Source organism: Schistocerca americana, chromosome 1 (assembly GCF_021461395.2).
Source record: "Schistocerca americana isolate TAMUIC-IGC-003095 chromosome 1, iqSchAmer2.1, whole genome shotgun sequence".
NCBI lineage: Eukaryota > Metazoa > Arthropoda > Insecta > Orthoptera > Acrididae > Schistocerca > Schistocerca americana.
Genome location: NC_060119.1, coordinates 406,863,162 through 406,878,738, shown reverse-complemented (window position 1 = coordinate 406,878,738; position 15,577 = coordinate 406,863,162). Strand labels below are relative to the sequence as shown.

General features: G+C 44.1%; 1 protein-coding gene across 1 annotated transcript in view; it reads left to right on the top strand.

Moving 5' to 3' along the window:
- The window catches only part of LOC124554384 (trichohyalin-like), a 74,233-nt gene that overhangs the window by 46,685 nt on the left and 11,971 nt on the right, over positions 1–15,577 (top strand). Inside the window, exons 2-5 of the mRNA XM_047128285.1 lie at positions 8,259–10,014; positions 10,655–11,403; positions 11,649–11,721; positions 12,988–13,038. Coding sequence (XP_046984241.1) covers positions 8,259–10,014; positions 10,655–11,403; positions 11,649–11,721; positions 12,988–13,038 — 2,629 coding nt within the window. The remainder of the gene's footprint in view (positions 1–8,258; positions 10,015–10,654; positions 11,404–11,648; positions 11,722–12,987; positions 13,039–15,577) is intronic.

Sequence of the window (15,577 nt, the reverse complement as noted above, 5' to 3'; positions counted from 1 at the left end):
AAGGAATCAATAAAAAGGGGCAGGCGACCGCGTAGGCCCCACCTGTGCATAGTGCGGAGGATACCTCCTCTCCAACAGGTATCATAAGCCTTCTCCAAATCGAAGAACACTGCTACCGTTTGGCGCCTTCGCAAAAAGTTGTTCATGATGAATGTCGACAAGGTCACAAGGTGGTCAACAGCGGAGCGGCGGCGACGAAAGCCGCATTGGACATTGGTAAGTAGTCGTCGAGATTCAAGAATCCAGATTAACCGAGCATTAACCATGTGCTCCATCACCTTACAGACACAGCTTGTAAGAGAAATGGGGTGGTAACTAGAAGGAAGGTGTCTATCCTTCCCGGGTTTGGGTATAGGAACAACGACGACGTCACGCCAATGCATGGGGACCTGACCTTCGGTCCAGACTCAATTGTAGGTACGAAGAAGGAAGCTTTTGCCCGCTGGAGAAAGGTGTGCAAGCATCTGAACGTGAATGGCATCTGGCCCCGGAGCAGAGGACCGGGACACTGCAAGCGCACGTTCGAGTTCCCGCATAGTAAAGGGGGCATTATAAGTTTCCAGATTCAGCGAGTGGAAGGAAGGTCGCCGAGCCTCTTCTGCCTCTTTCCTGGGAAGGAAGGCAGGGTGGAAACGGGCGGAGCTTGAAACCTCCGCGAAAAAGCGGCCGAAGGCGTTGGAGACAGCCACAGGATCAACAAGGACCTCATTACCTGAAGTCAGGCCAGGTACCGAGGAGTGGGCCTTAATGCCAGACAGCCGGCGCAGGCTACCCCAAACGACAGAAGAGGGAGTAAAACTGTTAAAGGAGCTGGTGAAAGAGGCCCAACAAGCTTTTTTGCTGTCTTTGATGACTCTACGGCAATGCGCTCGGAGTCGTTTGTATCCAATACAATTCGCCAACGTAGGATGGCGGGGAAAGGTGCGTAAAGCACGTCGTCGAGCACGGATAGCGTCTCTACAAGCCTCATTCCACCAGGGGACGGAAACGCGACGTGAAGAAGAGGTAGTACGAGGAATGGAATGTTCGGCAGCATTGATGATAACAGCCGTGAGGTATTCGACCGGACTGTCACAACTGAGAAAATGGTGGTCCGGAAAGGTCGCCAGGGAGGACTAAAGTCCCCAGTTAGCTATCGGTATGTTCCAGCTCGAAGGACGTGGGGACGGGGTGTGGTGCATGAGACGAACGACACAGGGGAAGTGGTCGCTCGAATAGGTGTCAGAAAGGATATACCACTCGAACCGACGGGCAAGAGTGGTAGAACAGATCGGGAGGTCCAAGTGGGAGTAGGTATGAGTGGAGTCCGAGAGGAAAGTCGGGGCGCCAGTATTGAGGCAGACAAGATTGAGATGGTTGAAGACATCCGCCAAGAGGGAGCCTCTCTGACAGGATGCAGGAGAGCCCCAAAGGGGATGATGGGCATTGAAGTCGCCAAACAATAAAAACGGCGGAGGAAGCTGAACAATCAGGTGCATCATGTCAGCCCGACTAACTGCGGATGACGATGGAGTGTAGATGGTACAAACTGAAAAAGTAAAAGCATAAAGAGTAATACGGACAGCTATTGCTTGGAGTGGGGTGGTCAATGGGATGGGATGGTAATAGACATCGTCCCGAACGAGCAGCATGACCCCACCATGAGCTGGGATACCGTCCACAGGGGTGAGGTCATACCGCTCCAAGGTATAGTGGGTAAAGGCAATACAGTCAGTTAAGCGCAACTTGGTTTCCTGGAGACCAAGGACGACTGGACAGTGCAGGCGGAGGAGCAGTTGTAATTCCTCCCGATTAGATCGAATACCTCTTATGTTGCAATGTATCAAGGCCATTGCTAGTCAAAGAAGAGGGGGAACGAGACGGGGGAATAGCTGGTCACCTCGACGGCCGCGGAGGGCCATGTTTCGAGGGAACAACGCTACAACCGGCGGGAGGCGGGTCCTGGTCCATCGAGTCGTCGCCAGCTGCGGCCGCTGTCCCGGATTGTGTAGGAGGGGCAGCATCATTTGCCGACGAGAGGCCAGCTGAGCGCCTGGCAGCAGAGTGTCCCGGCAAAACTGAGGACGGCCGGGAGCAGCAACTCACGAATGGAGCGTCAGACGAAACGCGCCGGGGTGGAGAGGGGATGGAGACTACTACTTGGAGGCCTACTTGGAGGCCTTCTTGGAAGCCCGAGGAGGCACAGGGATGGAGGGCTGGACCCGAAGAAGGTCCTCACACGCTGGGTCCGTTTTGGAACGCCGGACCTCGGAAGCTGGGGTCCGGAACGTTTCCCCGATGGACGCCTGAGAAGAGGATCGCTTCTCAGGTGGCGGGGGGGGGGGGGGAGGAGGAGGAAGGATGGCCCCTGGGGCAGAGGGGGCGGGGGCCGCGGGGGAGGAGGATTTGGAAGGGAGGGATTTGGGAGGCAGAGGCAGAGACCCCGGATGGGGGGAGGAGGTGGAAGGGGGACAGGATAGGGGGTGACGATACCGTGGAAGGAGTGGACACGACTGAGGCAAACGAAGTGGTCAACGTCATGTGATGGAGGCGGTCATACTTCTTCCTGGCCTCAGAATAAGAGAGACGACCAAAAGTTTCGAGTTCTTGAATCATCTTCTCCTTCTGATACGTGGGGCAGTCTAAGGATCTAGGCAAGTGGATGCCAGGACAATTAACACACCGAGGTGGTGGGGTGCATGTATGTTCCTCACGAAGAGGACGTCCACAATCGCCACAAAGGGGCTCAGCCTCACACCATGACGATATGTGCCCAAAGCGCAGACAGCGCTATTAGTTAAGGTCTTTAAACCCAAAGAATTTGGCGGTGTCTCATTCCATTCAGAGGAACCTACCCCGTGATTGATAATACACGATTTACTCTACTTAATTTATTTAATTTATTTGTTTGTATATCTCCGTTATCAGAGAATCTTTTTAGAGTTATAATTCTCAAGATTTATAATTATAAAATATTTCAGGTCAAGGTGCAGCTTATAATTAAGAGGAGGTGGGTTACAATAGATTTTTGTTTATAACGGATTTGATGGTGAAATACTATTAATGAAGGTGGATTTGATAGTAATTTAATTTATTTAATTTAACTGATATTGGCTCTGAGGTGTGTACACATCGCCCGTCGCTCTCATTATTGATTATTCTATTTTATTATTTTAATTTAGCTTCAATTTAGATGAGATAAGTCGTAACATAGTAGATGTACTGGAAAGTGTATCTAGGAAGAGTTTCAAGATATAACTTATTAGTAAAGTGTTTCATTTACACTGAAAATTTTTCTGTGCATATCAGGATATCTTGATTATTTATTTTATTATATTTATTTTTTGTTTATTTAATTATTTAATAAAAATAATTTTGTCGAAATTTGTCTTAGTATATTTTGTAGAATTGATTTTTTAGATTATAGTTTATTGGTAATGTAATTGTTTTATGAAATATTATTTTAAATTTTTTAAAAGTAGATTTTATTTATTGTACCTTTTGTATCAGGGTTTATCAAAATTTTAGTATTTACTTTACTTGTCTCGATTTGGATTGATTTATAAATAATTTATAGTTAATGTATCATAATTATTATTAAATTATTTATAGAAATGAGATGTTAATCGTTTCCCAAGATATCTAGTTTCTTAAGAAAAAATTTAATTTTTTGAAGTTAATTGTTTTTATTTAATTTTTAGGTATAAATATTAACTTATTCATTCTTTAAGGGATAAGCTTTGAAGTTAATAACCTATAATTTGTTTTATAAAATATAATAGGAAGCTTTAAACCAGCTATCTCTAAGATCACGTTTTAGTTCATTATTTTTATTTTTGATTTTATAATTATTTTAGGTTTTTTATTAAGATTATAAATTTAATTTTGAAATTTTTGTAATAATGATAGAATTAGTCTATTTATTTCTATATATAATTTTTACCTTGTTAATTTATTATAAGGAACTAGGCAAAATTGATTTCCGCCTGTTTATCAAAAACATGTCCTCTTGAAAATACTTTGAGGTCTGCCCTGCTCACTGAGCAGATTTTTAAAGAGCCGCGGTATTTTGACCGTGCAAAGGTAGCATAATCATTAGTCTCTTAATTAGTGGCTGGAATGAATGGCTTGACGAGAAATCAACTGTCTCTTAATAAATTTTTGAATTTAACTTTTGAGTCAAAAGGCTTAAATTTTTCTTTAGGACGAGAAGACCCTATAGAGCTTGACATTTTATTTTTATATAGTTTTTTGTTTGTCTTTCTATATTTAGTGATGTTTTGTTGGGGTGACATGAATAAATAAACTCTTCATTATTATATCATTTATTTATGTTTGTTGTTTTGATCCATAATTTATGATCATAAGATTAAGTTACCTTAGGGATAACAGCGTAATTGTTTTTGAGAGCTCATATCGACAAAGCAGATTGCGACCTCGATGTTGGATTAAGAAAAATTTTGGGTGCAGTAGCCCAGTAATTAGGTCTGTTCGACCTTTAAATTCTTACATGATCTGAGTTCAGACCGGCGTGAGCCAGGTCGGTTTCTATCCTAAGATTATTAATTCATATTAGTACGAAAGGACCATATGGGTGAAATATTTTTTATTTTATTGATTAATACTAATTAAATTACTATTTTGACAGATTAATGTGTTGAATTTAGAATTCATTTATGTAGATTTTTTCTACAAATAGTATTGATACTTTATGATTTATTTATGTTTATTTTGAATTTTCTTTTATTAGTTATTTGTGTTTTAATTAGTGTTGCTTTTTTAACTTTATTAGAGCGTAAGGTTTTAGGTTATATTCAAATTCGAAAGGGTCCAAATAAAGTAGGTTTTGTCGGGATTCCCCAACCCTTTAGTGATGCTATCAAGTTAATTTGTAAGGAGCAGCCAATTCCTATTATATCTAATTATTTACTTTATTACTTTTCTCCTGTTTTTAATTTAATAATTTCCTTGGCTGTTTGAGTGATTTTTCCCTACTTAACTTATATATGTTCTTTTTCTTATGGATTTTTGTTTTTTTTATGCTGTACTAGATTAGGTGTTTATACTGTTATAATTGCTGGTTGGTCTTCTAATTCAAATTATTCTTTATTAGGTTCTCTTCGTTCTGTTGCTCAAACAATTTCATATGAAGTTAGTTTGGCTATAATTTTATTACCTTTAATTATTTTAATTGGTAGTTTTAACATGTTTGATTTTATAAATTGTCAGCTTTATTGTTGATTTATTATTATTTCTTTTCCTTTAGCTTTAGCTTGTTTTGCTTCTTGTTTAGCTGAAGCTAACCGTACTCCCTTTGACTTTGCCGAGGGTGAATGAGTTAGTTTCAGGGTTTAATATTGAATATGGTGCAGGCAGTTTTACTTTAATTTTTTTAGCTGAGTATACTAGAATTGTTTTTATAAGAATGTTATTAGCTTTAATTTTTTTAGGCGGTGATTTTTATTCTTTTATATTTTTTATTAAGCTTGCTGTTATGTCCTTTGGTTTTATTTGAGTTCGTGGCACATTACCACGTTTTCGTTATGATAAGTTAATGTACTTAGCTTGAAAAAGTTTTTTGCCATTATCTTTAAATTTTTTTATTTTCTTTGTTGGTTTAAAGATTTTATTTATTTCATTTATTTAGTGAAATTTTTTAAGAAAAGTTAATAGAAGAGTTAAACTTCTAGTTTTATGTTTTCAAAACATATGCTTTTCCTAAGCTAATTAACTTATTATTCCTTAATTAGTTTATCTCATGCGTTTGCAACATGCACATTAATTAAGAAGTATGTAAAGTAAATAATTGTTAAGATTTGTCCTGTTATAATGTAAGGTTCTTCAACAGGCCGTTTTCCAATTCATGTTAATAAGCATACAACAACTACTATAATTCAGAATAAAATCTGGTTGATAGGACAGAATTGAATACCTCGGAATGGTGTTTTATTATAAAATGGTAAAATTATTAAGATTCTGATTGATAAGAATAATGCAATAACACCTCCGAGCTTATTAGGGATTGACCGTAGAATTGCGTATGCAAGTAAGAAGTATCATTCTGGTTGAATATGGACGGGGGTTACTAATGGGTTGGCAGGTACAAAATTATCTGGATCTCCTAGGAGGTAAGGATTAATCAAGCACAGTATAATTAATAATGATGTTATTAATACAAATGCAACAGAGTCCTTGAAAGTAAAGTATGGGTGAAGTGGGATTTTTTCAATATCTCCATTTAGCCCTAGGGGGTTATTAGACCCTGTTTGGTGGAGGAAAAATAAATGAATTGCTGCTATTGCAGCAATAATAAATGGTAGTACAAAATGAAATGTAAAGAATCGATTTAATGTTGCATTATCAACAGAAAACCCTCCTCATACTCATTGAACTAAATCTGTCCCTAAATATGGGATTGCTGATAATAAATTAGTAATTACTGTCGCACCTCAGAATGATATTTGACCTCAAGGTAAAACGTATCCTATAAATGCAGTTGCTATAACTAAGAATAGGATTACTGTACCAATTATTCAGGTGTGTATGTATATATAAGATTCGTAGTAAATTCCTCGTCCGACATGTAAATAAATACAAATAAAAAATATAGAAGCTCCATTTGCATGTAAGGTCGAATAATTCAGCCATTATTTACGTCTCGACAGATGTGAACTACACTACTAAATGCTATTTCAATATTTGATGTATATTGTATAGCTAAAAATAGCCCAGTTACAATTTGAATTACCTAACATAACCCTAGTAGGGACCCAAAATTCCATCAAAATGAAATATTTGTTGGTGTGGGTAAATCAACTAAAGAGTTATTAATGATTTTAATTAAAGGATGTCTCAATCGTAAGGGTTTATTCATTAGTAAATTATCTTATTTTACGAATAGGTCCCTGGTTAATGTTGGTGATTTTAACAACTGCTAATAGTGCTAAAAATAAATAAATTATTATTATTATTGTAATAATGAATGTTGGTCTATTATATAGGTTTTCTAAAGATATTGTTATTTCTTGATAATTGATTGAATTATCAATATTTATAGTCTCAGTATTTTTGAAAAAGTCTATAAATATTGTTATATCTAAAATAATTAATGTTGATATGACAAATATTCATATTGTTAAGGTAATAATTATTGTAATTGATTTAGGTTGAAATATTTCGTTTGATGCAATTCTCGTAATATAAATAAATAGGACTAATATACCACCAAGAAATGTTAAAAATAAAATATATGATAACCAATATCTTTCCGTTATTGTTCCTGTTATTAGTCCAACTAGAAAAGTTTGTAGGATAATGAAAAGCATTATTGATATTGGGTGTCTTAATTTAATAAAATTAATATTTATTACGTTTGATAGTGATATAATTATTATTTTGATCATTTCAGGGGTTAGTTTATTTAAAATATCGGTTTTGGGGACCGATAATGGAAAGCTTTCCACCTCTGAAGTTTTAAAAGCGGGGGCTAGACTTATTTCCGGTTTACAAGACCGGCGTTTTTTTTAAACTATTAAAACTAATGTTTATATTCTCTGTCTTTACTTCTTTATTGATTTATTTTGCTGGTGTTTATGTTTTTTCTTCTAAATGTAAGCATTTATTAATGGTTCTTTTGAGATTAGAATATATTGTTCTTTCTTTATTTATGTTGATTATTGTTTTTCTTATTGAGTTTGATTATGATTATTTTTTTCCTGTTATTTTTTTGGTTATTTCTGTTTGTGAAGGTGCTTTAGGTCTTTCTATTTTAGTTTCAATAATTCGTTCTCATGGGAATGATTTTTTAAATTCTTTTGGTTTATCTTTATGTTAAAGTATTTATTTATAACTATTTTTTTGATCCCTCTTTGTTTAGTTAATAATTGTTGATGGTTGGTTCATTCCTTAATGTTTCTGTCTAGTTTTGTTTTTATGATTTGTGTTTATTCATATGCAGATTTAAATATGATTAGATATTATTTTGGTATTGATTATTTTTCTTTTAGTTTGATTCTGCTTAGTTTTTGAATTTGTTCTTTAATAATTACTGCTAGAGGTTCAGTTTATTTAAGTTCTTATCATTCTAATTTTTTTGTTTTTATAGTCTTAATTTTAATGATTATGCTTTATTGTTCATTTGCTAGCTTGAGTCTTCTTTCTTTTTATATTTTTTTTGAGGCTAGACTGGTACCTACTTTACTTTTGATTTTGGGTTGAGGCTATCAACCTGAACGGTTGCAGGCTGGTGTTTATTTAATTTTTTATACTCTGATTGCTAGATTGCCTTTATAAGCAGCGCAAACACCGCAAACAGCGCAGACAGCGCAGACGCCGCAGACAGCGCAGACGCCGCAGACAGCGCAGACACCGCAAACAGCGCAGACAGCGCAAACAGCGCAGACAGCGCAAACAGCGCAGACAGCGCAAACAGCGCAGACAGCGCAAACAGCGCAAACAGCGCAAACAGCGCAAACAGCGCAAACAGCGCAAACAGCGCAAACAGCGCAAACAGCGCAAACAGCGCAAACAGCGCAAACAGCGCAAACAGCGCAAACAGCGCAAACAGCGCAAACAGCGCAAACAGCGCAAACAGCGCAAACAGCGCAAACAGCGCAAACAGCGCAAACAGCGCAAACAGCGCAAACAGCGCAAACAGCGCAAACAGCGCAAACAGCGCAAACAGCGCAAACAGCGCAAACAGCGCAAACAGCGCAAACAGCGCAAACAGCGCAAACAGCGCAAACAGCGCAAACAGCGCAAACAGCGCAAACAGCGCAAACAGCGCAAACAGCGCAAACAGCGCAAACAGCGCAAACAGCGCAAACAGCGCAAACAGCGCAAACAGCGCAAACAGCGCAAACAGCGCAAACAGCGCAAACAGCGCAAACAGCGCAAACAGCGCAAACAGCGCAAACAGCGCAAACAGCGCAAACAGCGCAAACAGCGCAAACAGCGCAAACAGCGCAAACAGCGCAAACAGCGCAAACAGCGCAAACAGCGCAAACAGCGCAAACAGCGCAAACAGCGCAAACAGCGCAAACAGCGCAAACAGCGCAAACACCGCAAACAGCGCAAACACCGCAAACAGCGCAAACACCGCAAACAGCGCAAACACCGCAAACAGCGCAAACACCGCAAACAGCGCAAACACCGCAAACAGCGCAAACACCGCAAACAGCGCAAACACCGCAAACAGCGCAAACACCGCAAACAGCGCAAACACCGCAAACAGCGCAAACACCGCAAACAGCGCAAACACCGCAAACAGCGCAAACACCGCAAACAGCGCAAACACCGCAAACAGCGCAAACACCGCAAACAGCGCAAACACCGCAAACAGCGCAAACACCGCAAACAGCGCAAACACCGCAAACAGCGCAAACACCGCAAACAGCGCAAACACCGCAAACAGCGCAAACACCGCAAACAGCGCAAACACCGCAAACAGCGCAAACACCGCAAACAGCGCAAACACCGCAAACAGCGCAAACACCGCAAACAGCGCAAACACCGCAAACAGCGCAAACACCGCAAACAGCGCAAACACCGCAAACAGCGCAAACACCGCAAACAGCGCAAACACCGCAAACAGCGCAAACACCGCAAACAGCGCAAACACCGCAAACAGCGCAAACACCGCAAACAGCGCAAACACCGCAAACAGCGCAAACACCGCAAACAGCGCAAACACCGCAAACAGCGCAAACACCGCAAACAGCGCAAACACCGCAAACAGCGCAAACACCGCAAACAGCGCAAACACCGCAAACAGCGCAAACACCGCAAACAGCGCAAACACCGCAAACAGCGCAAACACCGCAAACAGCGCAAACACCGCAAACAGCGCAAACACCGCAAACAGCGCAAACACCGCAAACAGCGCAAACACCGCAAACAGCGCAAACACCGCAAACAGCGCAAACACCGCAAACAGCGCAAACACCGCAAACAGCGCAAACACCGCAAACAGCGCAAACACCGCAAACAGCGCAAACACCGCAAACAGCGCAAACACCGCAAACAGCGCAAAACACCGCAAACAGCGCAAACACCGCAAACAGCGCAAACACCGCAAACAGCGCAAACACCGCAAACAGCGCAAACACCGCAAACAGCGCAAACACCGCAAACAGCGCAAACACCGCAAACAGCGCAAACACCGCAAACAGCGCAAACACCGCAAACAGCGCAAACACCGCAAACAGCGCAAACACCGCAAACAGCGCAAACACCGCAAACAGCGCAAACACCGCAAACAGCGCAAACACCGCAAACAGCGCAAACACCGCAAACAGCGCAAACACCGCAAACAGCGCAAACACCGCAAACAGCGCAAACACCGCAAACAGCGCAAACACCGCAAACAGCGCAAACACCGCAAACAGCGCAAACACCGCAAACAGCGCAAACACCGCAAACAGCGCAAACACCGCAAACAGCGCAAACACCGCAAACAGCGCAAACACCGCAAACAGCGCAAACACCCGCAAACAGCCGCAAACACCGCAAACAGCGCAAACACCGCAAACAGCGCAAACACCGCAAACAGCGCAAACACCGCAAACAGCGCAAACACCGCAAACAGCGCAAACACCGCAAACAGCGCAAACACCGCAAACAGCGCAAACACCGCAAACAGCGCAAACACCGCAAACAGCGCAAACACCGCAAACAGCCGCAAACAGCGCAAACAGCGCAAACACCGCAAACAGCGCAAACACCGCAAACAGCGCAAACAGCGCAAACACCGCAAACAGCGCAAACACCGCAAACAGCGCAAACACCGCAAACAGCGCAAACAGCGCAAACAGCGCAAACAGCGCAAACAGCGCAAACAGCGCAAACACCGCAAACACCGCAAACAGCGCAAACAGCGCAAACAGCGCAAACAGCGCAAACAGCGCAAACAGCGCAAACAGCGCAAACAGCGCAAACAGCGCAAACAGCGCAAACAGCGCAAACAGCGCAAACAGCGCAAACAGCGCAAACAGCGCAAACAGCGCAAACAGCGCAAACAGCGCAAACAGCGCAAACAGCGCAAACAGCGCAAACAGCGCAAACAGCGCAAACAGCGCAAACAGCGCAAACAGCGCAAACAGCGCAAACAGCGCAAACAGCGCAAACAGCGCAAACAGCGCAAACAGCGCAAACAGCGCAAACAGCGCAAACAGCGCAAACAGCGCAAACAGCGCAAACAGCGCAAACAGCGCAAACAGCGCAAACAGCGCAAACAGCGCAAACAGCGCAAACAGCGCAAACAGCGCAAACAGCGCAAACAGCGCAAACAGCGCAAACAGCGCAAACAGCGCAAACAGCGCAAACAGCGCAAACAGCGCAAACAGCGCAAACAGCGCAAACAGCGCAAACAGCGCAAACAGCGCAAACAGCGCAAACAGCGCAAACAGCGCAAACAGCGCAAACAGCGCAAACACCGCAAACACCGCAAACACCGCAAACACCCGCAAACACCGCAAACACCGCAAAAACACCGCAAACAGCGCAAACAGCGCAAACACCGCAAACAGCGCAAACACCGCAAACACCGCAAACACCGCAAACACCGCAAACACCGCAAACAGCGCAAACACCGCAAACAGCGCAAACACCGAAAACAGCGCAAACACCGAAAACAGCGCAAACACCGAAAACAGCGCAAACACCGAAAACAGCGCAAACACCGAAAACAGCGCAAACACCGAAAACAGCGCAAACACCGAAAACAGCGCAAACACCGAAAACAGCGCAAACACCGAAAACAGCGCAAACACCGAAAACAGCGCAAACACCGAAAACAGCGCAAACACCGAAAACAGCGCAAACACCGAAAACAGCGCAAACACCGAAAACAGCGCAAACACCGAAAACAGCGCAAACACCGAAAACAGCGCAAACACCGAAAACAGCGCAAACACCGAAAACAGCGCAAACACCGAAACAGCGCAAACACCGAAAACAGCGCAAACACCGAAAACAGCGCAAACACCGAAAACAGCGCAAACACCGAAAACAGCGCAAACACCGAAAACAGCGCAAACACCGAAAACAGCGCAAACACCGAAAACAGCGCAAACACCGAAAACAGCGCAAACACCGAAAACAGCGCAAACACCGAAAACAGCGCAAACACCGAAAACAGCGCAAACACCGAAAACAGCGCAAACACCGAAAACAGCGCAAACACCGAAAACAGCGCAAACACCGAAAACAGCGCAAACACCGAAAACAGCGCAAACACCGAAAACAGCGCAAACACCGAAAACAGCGCAAACACCGAAAACAGCGCAAACACCGAAAACAGCGCAAACACCGAAAACAGCGCAAACACCGAAAACCAGCGCAAACACCGAAAACAGCGCAAACACCGAAAACAGCGCAAACACCGAAAACAGCGCAAACACCGAAAACAGCGCAAACACCGAAAACAGCGCAAACACCGAAAACAGCGCAAACACCGAAAACAGCGCAAACACCGAAAACAGCGCAAACACCGAAAACAGCGCAAACACCGAAAACAGCGCAAACACCGAAAACAGCGCAAACACCGAAAACAGCGCAAAACACCGAAAACAGCGCAAACACCGAAAACAGCGCAAACACCGAAAACAGCGCAAACACCGAAAACAGCGCAAACACCGAAAACAGCGCAAAACACCGAAAACAGCGCAAACACCGAAAACAGCGCAAACACCGAAAACAGCGCAAACACCGAAAACAGCGCAAACACCGAAAAACAGCGCAAACACCGAAAACAGCGCAAACACCGAAAACAGCGCAAACACCGAAAACAGCGCAAACACCGAAAACAGCGCAAACACCGAAAACAGCGCAAACACCGAAAACAGCGCAAACACCGAAAACAGCGCAAACACCGAAAACAGCGCAAACACCGAAAACAGCGCAAACACCGAAAACAGCGCAAACACCGAAAACAGCGCAAACACCGAAAACAGCGCAAACACCGAAAACAGCGCAAACACCGAAAACAGCGCAAACACCGAAAACAGCGCAAACACCGAAAACAGCGCAAACACCGAAAACAGCGCAAACACCGAAAACAGCGCAAACACCGAAAACAGCGCAAACACCGAAAACAGCGCAAACACCGAAAACAGCGCAAACACCGAAAACAGCGCAAACACCGAAAACAGCGCAAACACCGAAAACAGCGCAAACACCGAAAACAGCGCAAACACCGAAAACAGCGCAAACACCGAAAACAGCGCAAACACCGAAAACAGCGCAAACACCGAAAACAGCGCAAACACCGAAAACAGCGCAAACACCGAAAACAGCGCAAACACCGAAAACAGCGCAAACACCGAAAACAGCGCAAACACCGAAAACAGCGCAAACACCGAAAACAGCGCAAACACCGAAAACAGCGCAAACACCGAAAACAGCGCAAACACCGAAAACAGCGCAAACACCGAAAACAGCGCAAACACCGAAAACAGCGCAAACACCGAAAACAGCGCAAACACCGAAAACAGCGCAAACACCGAAAACAGCGCAAACACCGAAAACAGCGCAAACACCGAAAACAGCGCAAACACCGAAAACAGCGCAAACACCGAAAACAGCGCAAACACCGAAAACAGCGCAAACACCGAAAACAGCGCAAACACCGAAAACAGCGCAAACACCGAAAACAGCGCAAACACCGAAAACAGCGCAAACACCGAAAACAGCGCAAACACCGAAAACAGCGCAAACACCGAAAACAGCGCAAACACCGAAAACAGCGCAAACACCGAAAACAGCGCAAACACCGAAAACAGCGCAAACACCGAAAACAGCGCAAACACCGAAAACAGCGCAAACACCGAAAACAGCGCAAACACCGAAAACAGCGCAAACACCGAAAACAGCGCAAACACCGAAAACAGCGCAAACACCGAAAACAGCGCAAACACCGAAAACAGCGCAAACACCGAAAACAGCGCAAACACCGAAAACAGCGCAAACACCGAAAACAGCGCAAACACCGAAAACAGCGCAAACACCGAAAACAGCGCAAACACCGAAAACAGCGCAAACACCGAAAACAGCGCAAACACCGAAAACAGCGCAAACACCGAAAACAGCGCAAACACCGAAAACAGCGCAAACACCGAAAACAGCGCAAACACCGAAAACAGCGCAAACACCGAAAACAGCGCAAACACCGAAAACAGCGCAAACACCGAAAACAGCGCAAACACCGAAAACAGCGCAAACACCGAAAACAGCGCAAACACCGAAAACAGCGCAAACACCGAAAACAGCGCAAACACCGAAAACAGCGCAAACACCGAAAACAGCGCAAACACCGAAAACAGCGCAAACACCGAAAACAGCGCAAACACCGAAAACAGCGCAAACACCGAAAACAGCGCAAACACCGAAAACAGCGCAAACACCGAAAACAGCGCAAACACCGAAAACAGCGCAAACACCGAAAACAGCGCAAACACCGAAAACAGCGCAAACACCGAAAACAGCGCAAACACCGAAAACAGCGCAAACACCGAAAACAGCGCAAACACCGAAAACAGCGCAAACACCGAAAACAGCGCAAACACCGAAAACAGCGCAAACACCGAAAACAGCGCAAACACCGAAAACAGCGCAAACACCGAAAACAGCGCAAACACCGAAAACAGCGCAAACACCGAAAACAGCGCAAACACCGAAAACAGCGCAAACACCGAAAACAGCGCAAACACCGAAAACAGCGCAAACACCGAAAACAGCGCAAACACCGAAAACAGCGCAAACACCGAAAACAGCGCAAACACCGAAAACAGCGCAAACACCGAAAACAGCGCAAACACCGAAAACAGCGCAAACACCGAAAACAGCGCAAACACCGAAAACAGCGCAAACACCGAAAACAGCGCAAACACCGAAAACAGCGCAAACACCGAAAACAGCGCAAACACCGAAAACAGCGCAAACACCGAAAACAGCGCAAACACCGAAAACAGCGCAAACACCGAAAACAGCGCAAACACCGAAAACAGCGCAAACACCGAAAACAGCGCAAACACCGAAAACAGCGCAAACACCGAAAACAGCGCAAACACCGAAAACAGCGCAAACACCGAAAACAGCGCAAACACCGAAAACAGCGCAAACACCGAAAACAGCGCAAACACCGAAAACAGCGCAAACACCGAAAACAGCGCAAACACCGAAAACAGCGCAAACACCGAAAACAGCGCAAACACCGAAAACAGCGCAAACACCGAAAACAGCGCAAACACCGAAAACAGCGCAAACACCGAAAACAGCGCAAACACCGAAAACAGCGCAAACACCGAAAACAGCGCAAACACCGAAAACAGCGCAAACACCGAAAACAGCGCAAACACCGAAAACAGCGCAAACACCGAAAACAGCGCAAACACCGAAAACAGCGCAAACACCGAAAACAGCGCAAACACCGAAAACAGCGCAAACACCGAAAACAGCGCAAACACCGAAAACAGCGCAAACACCGAAAACAGCGCAAACACCGAAAACAGCGCAAACACCGAAAACAGCGCAAACACCGAAAACAGCGCAAACACCGAAAACAGCGCAAACACCGAAAACAGCGCAAACACCGAAAACAGCG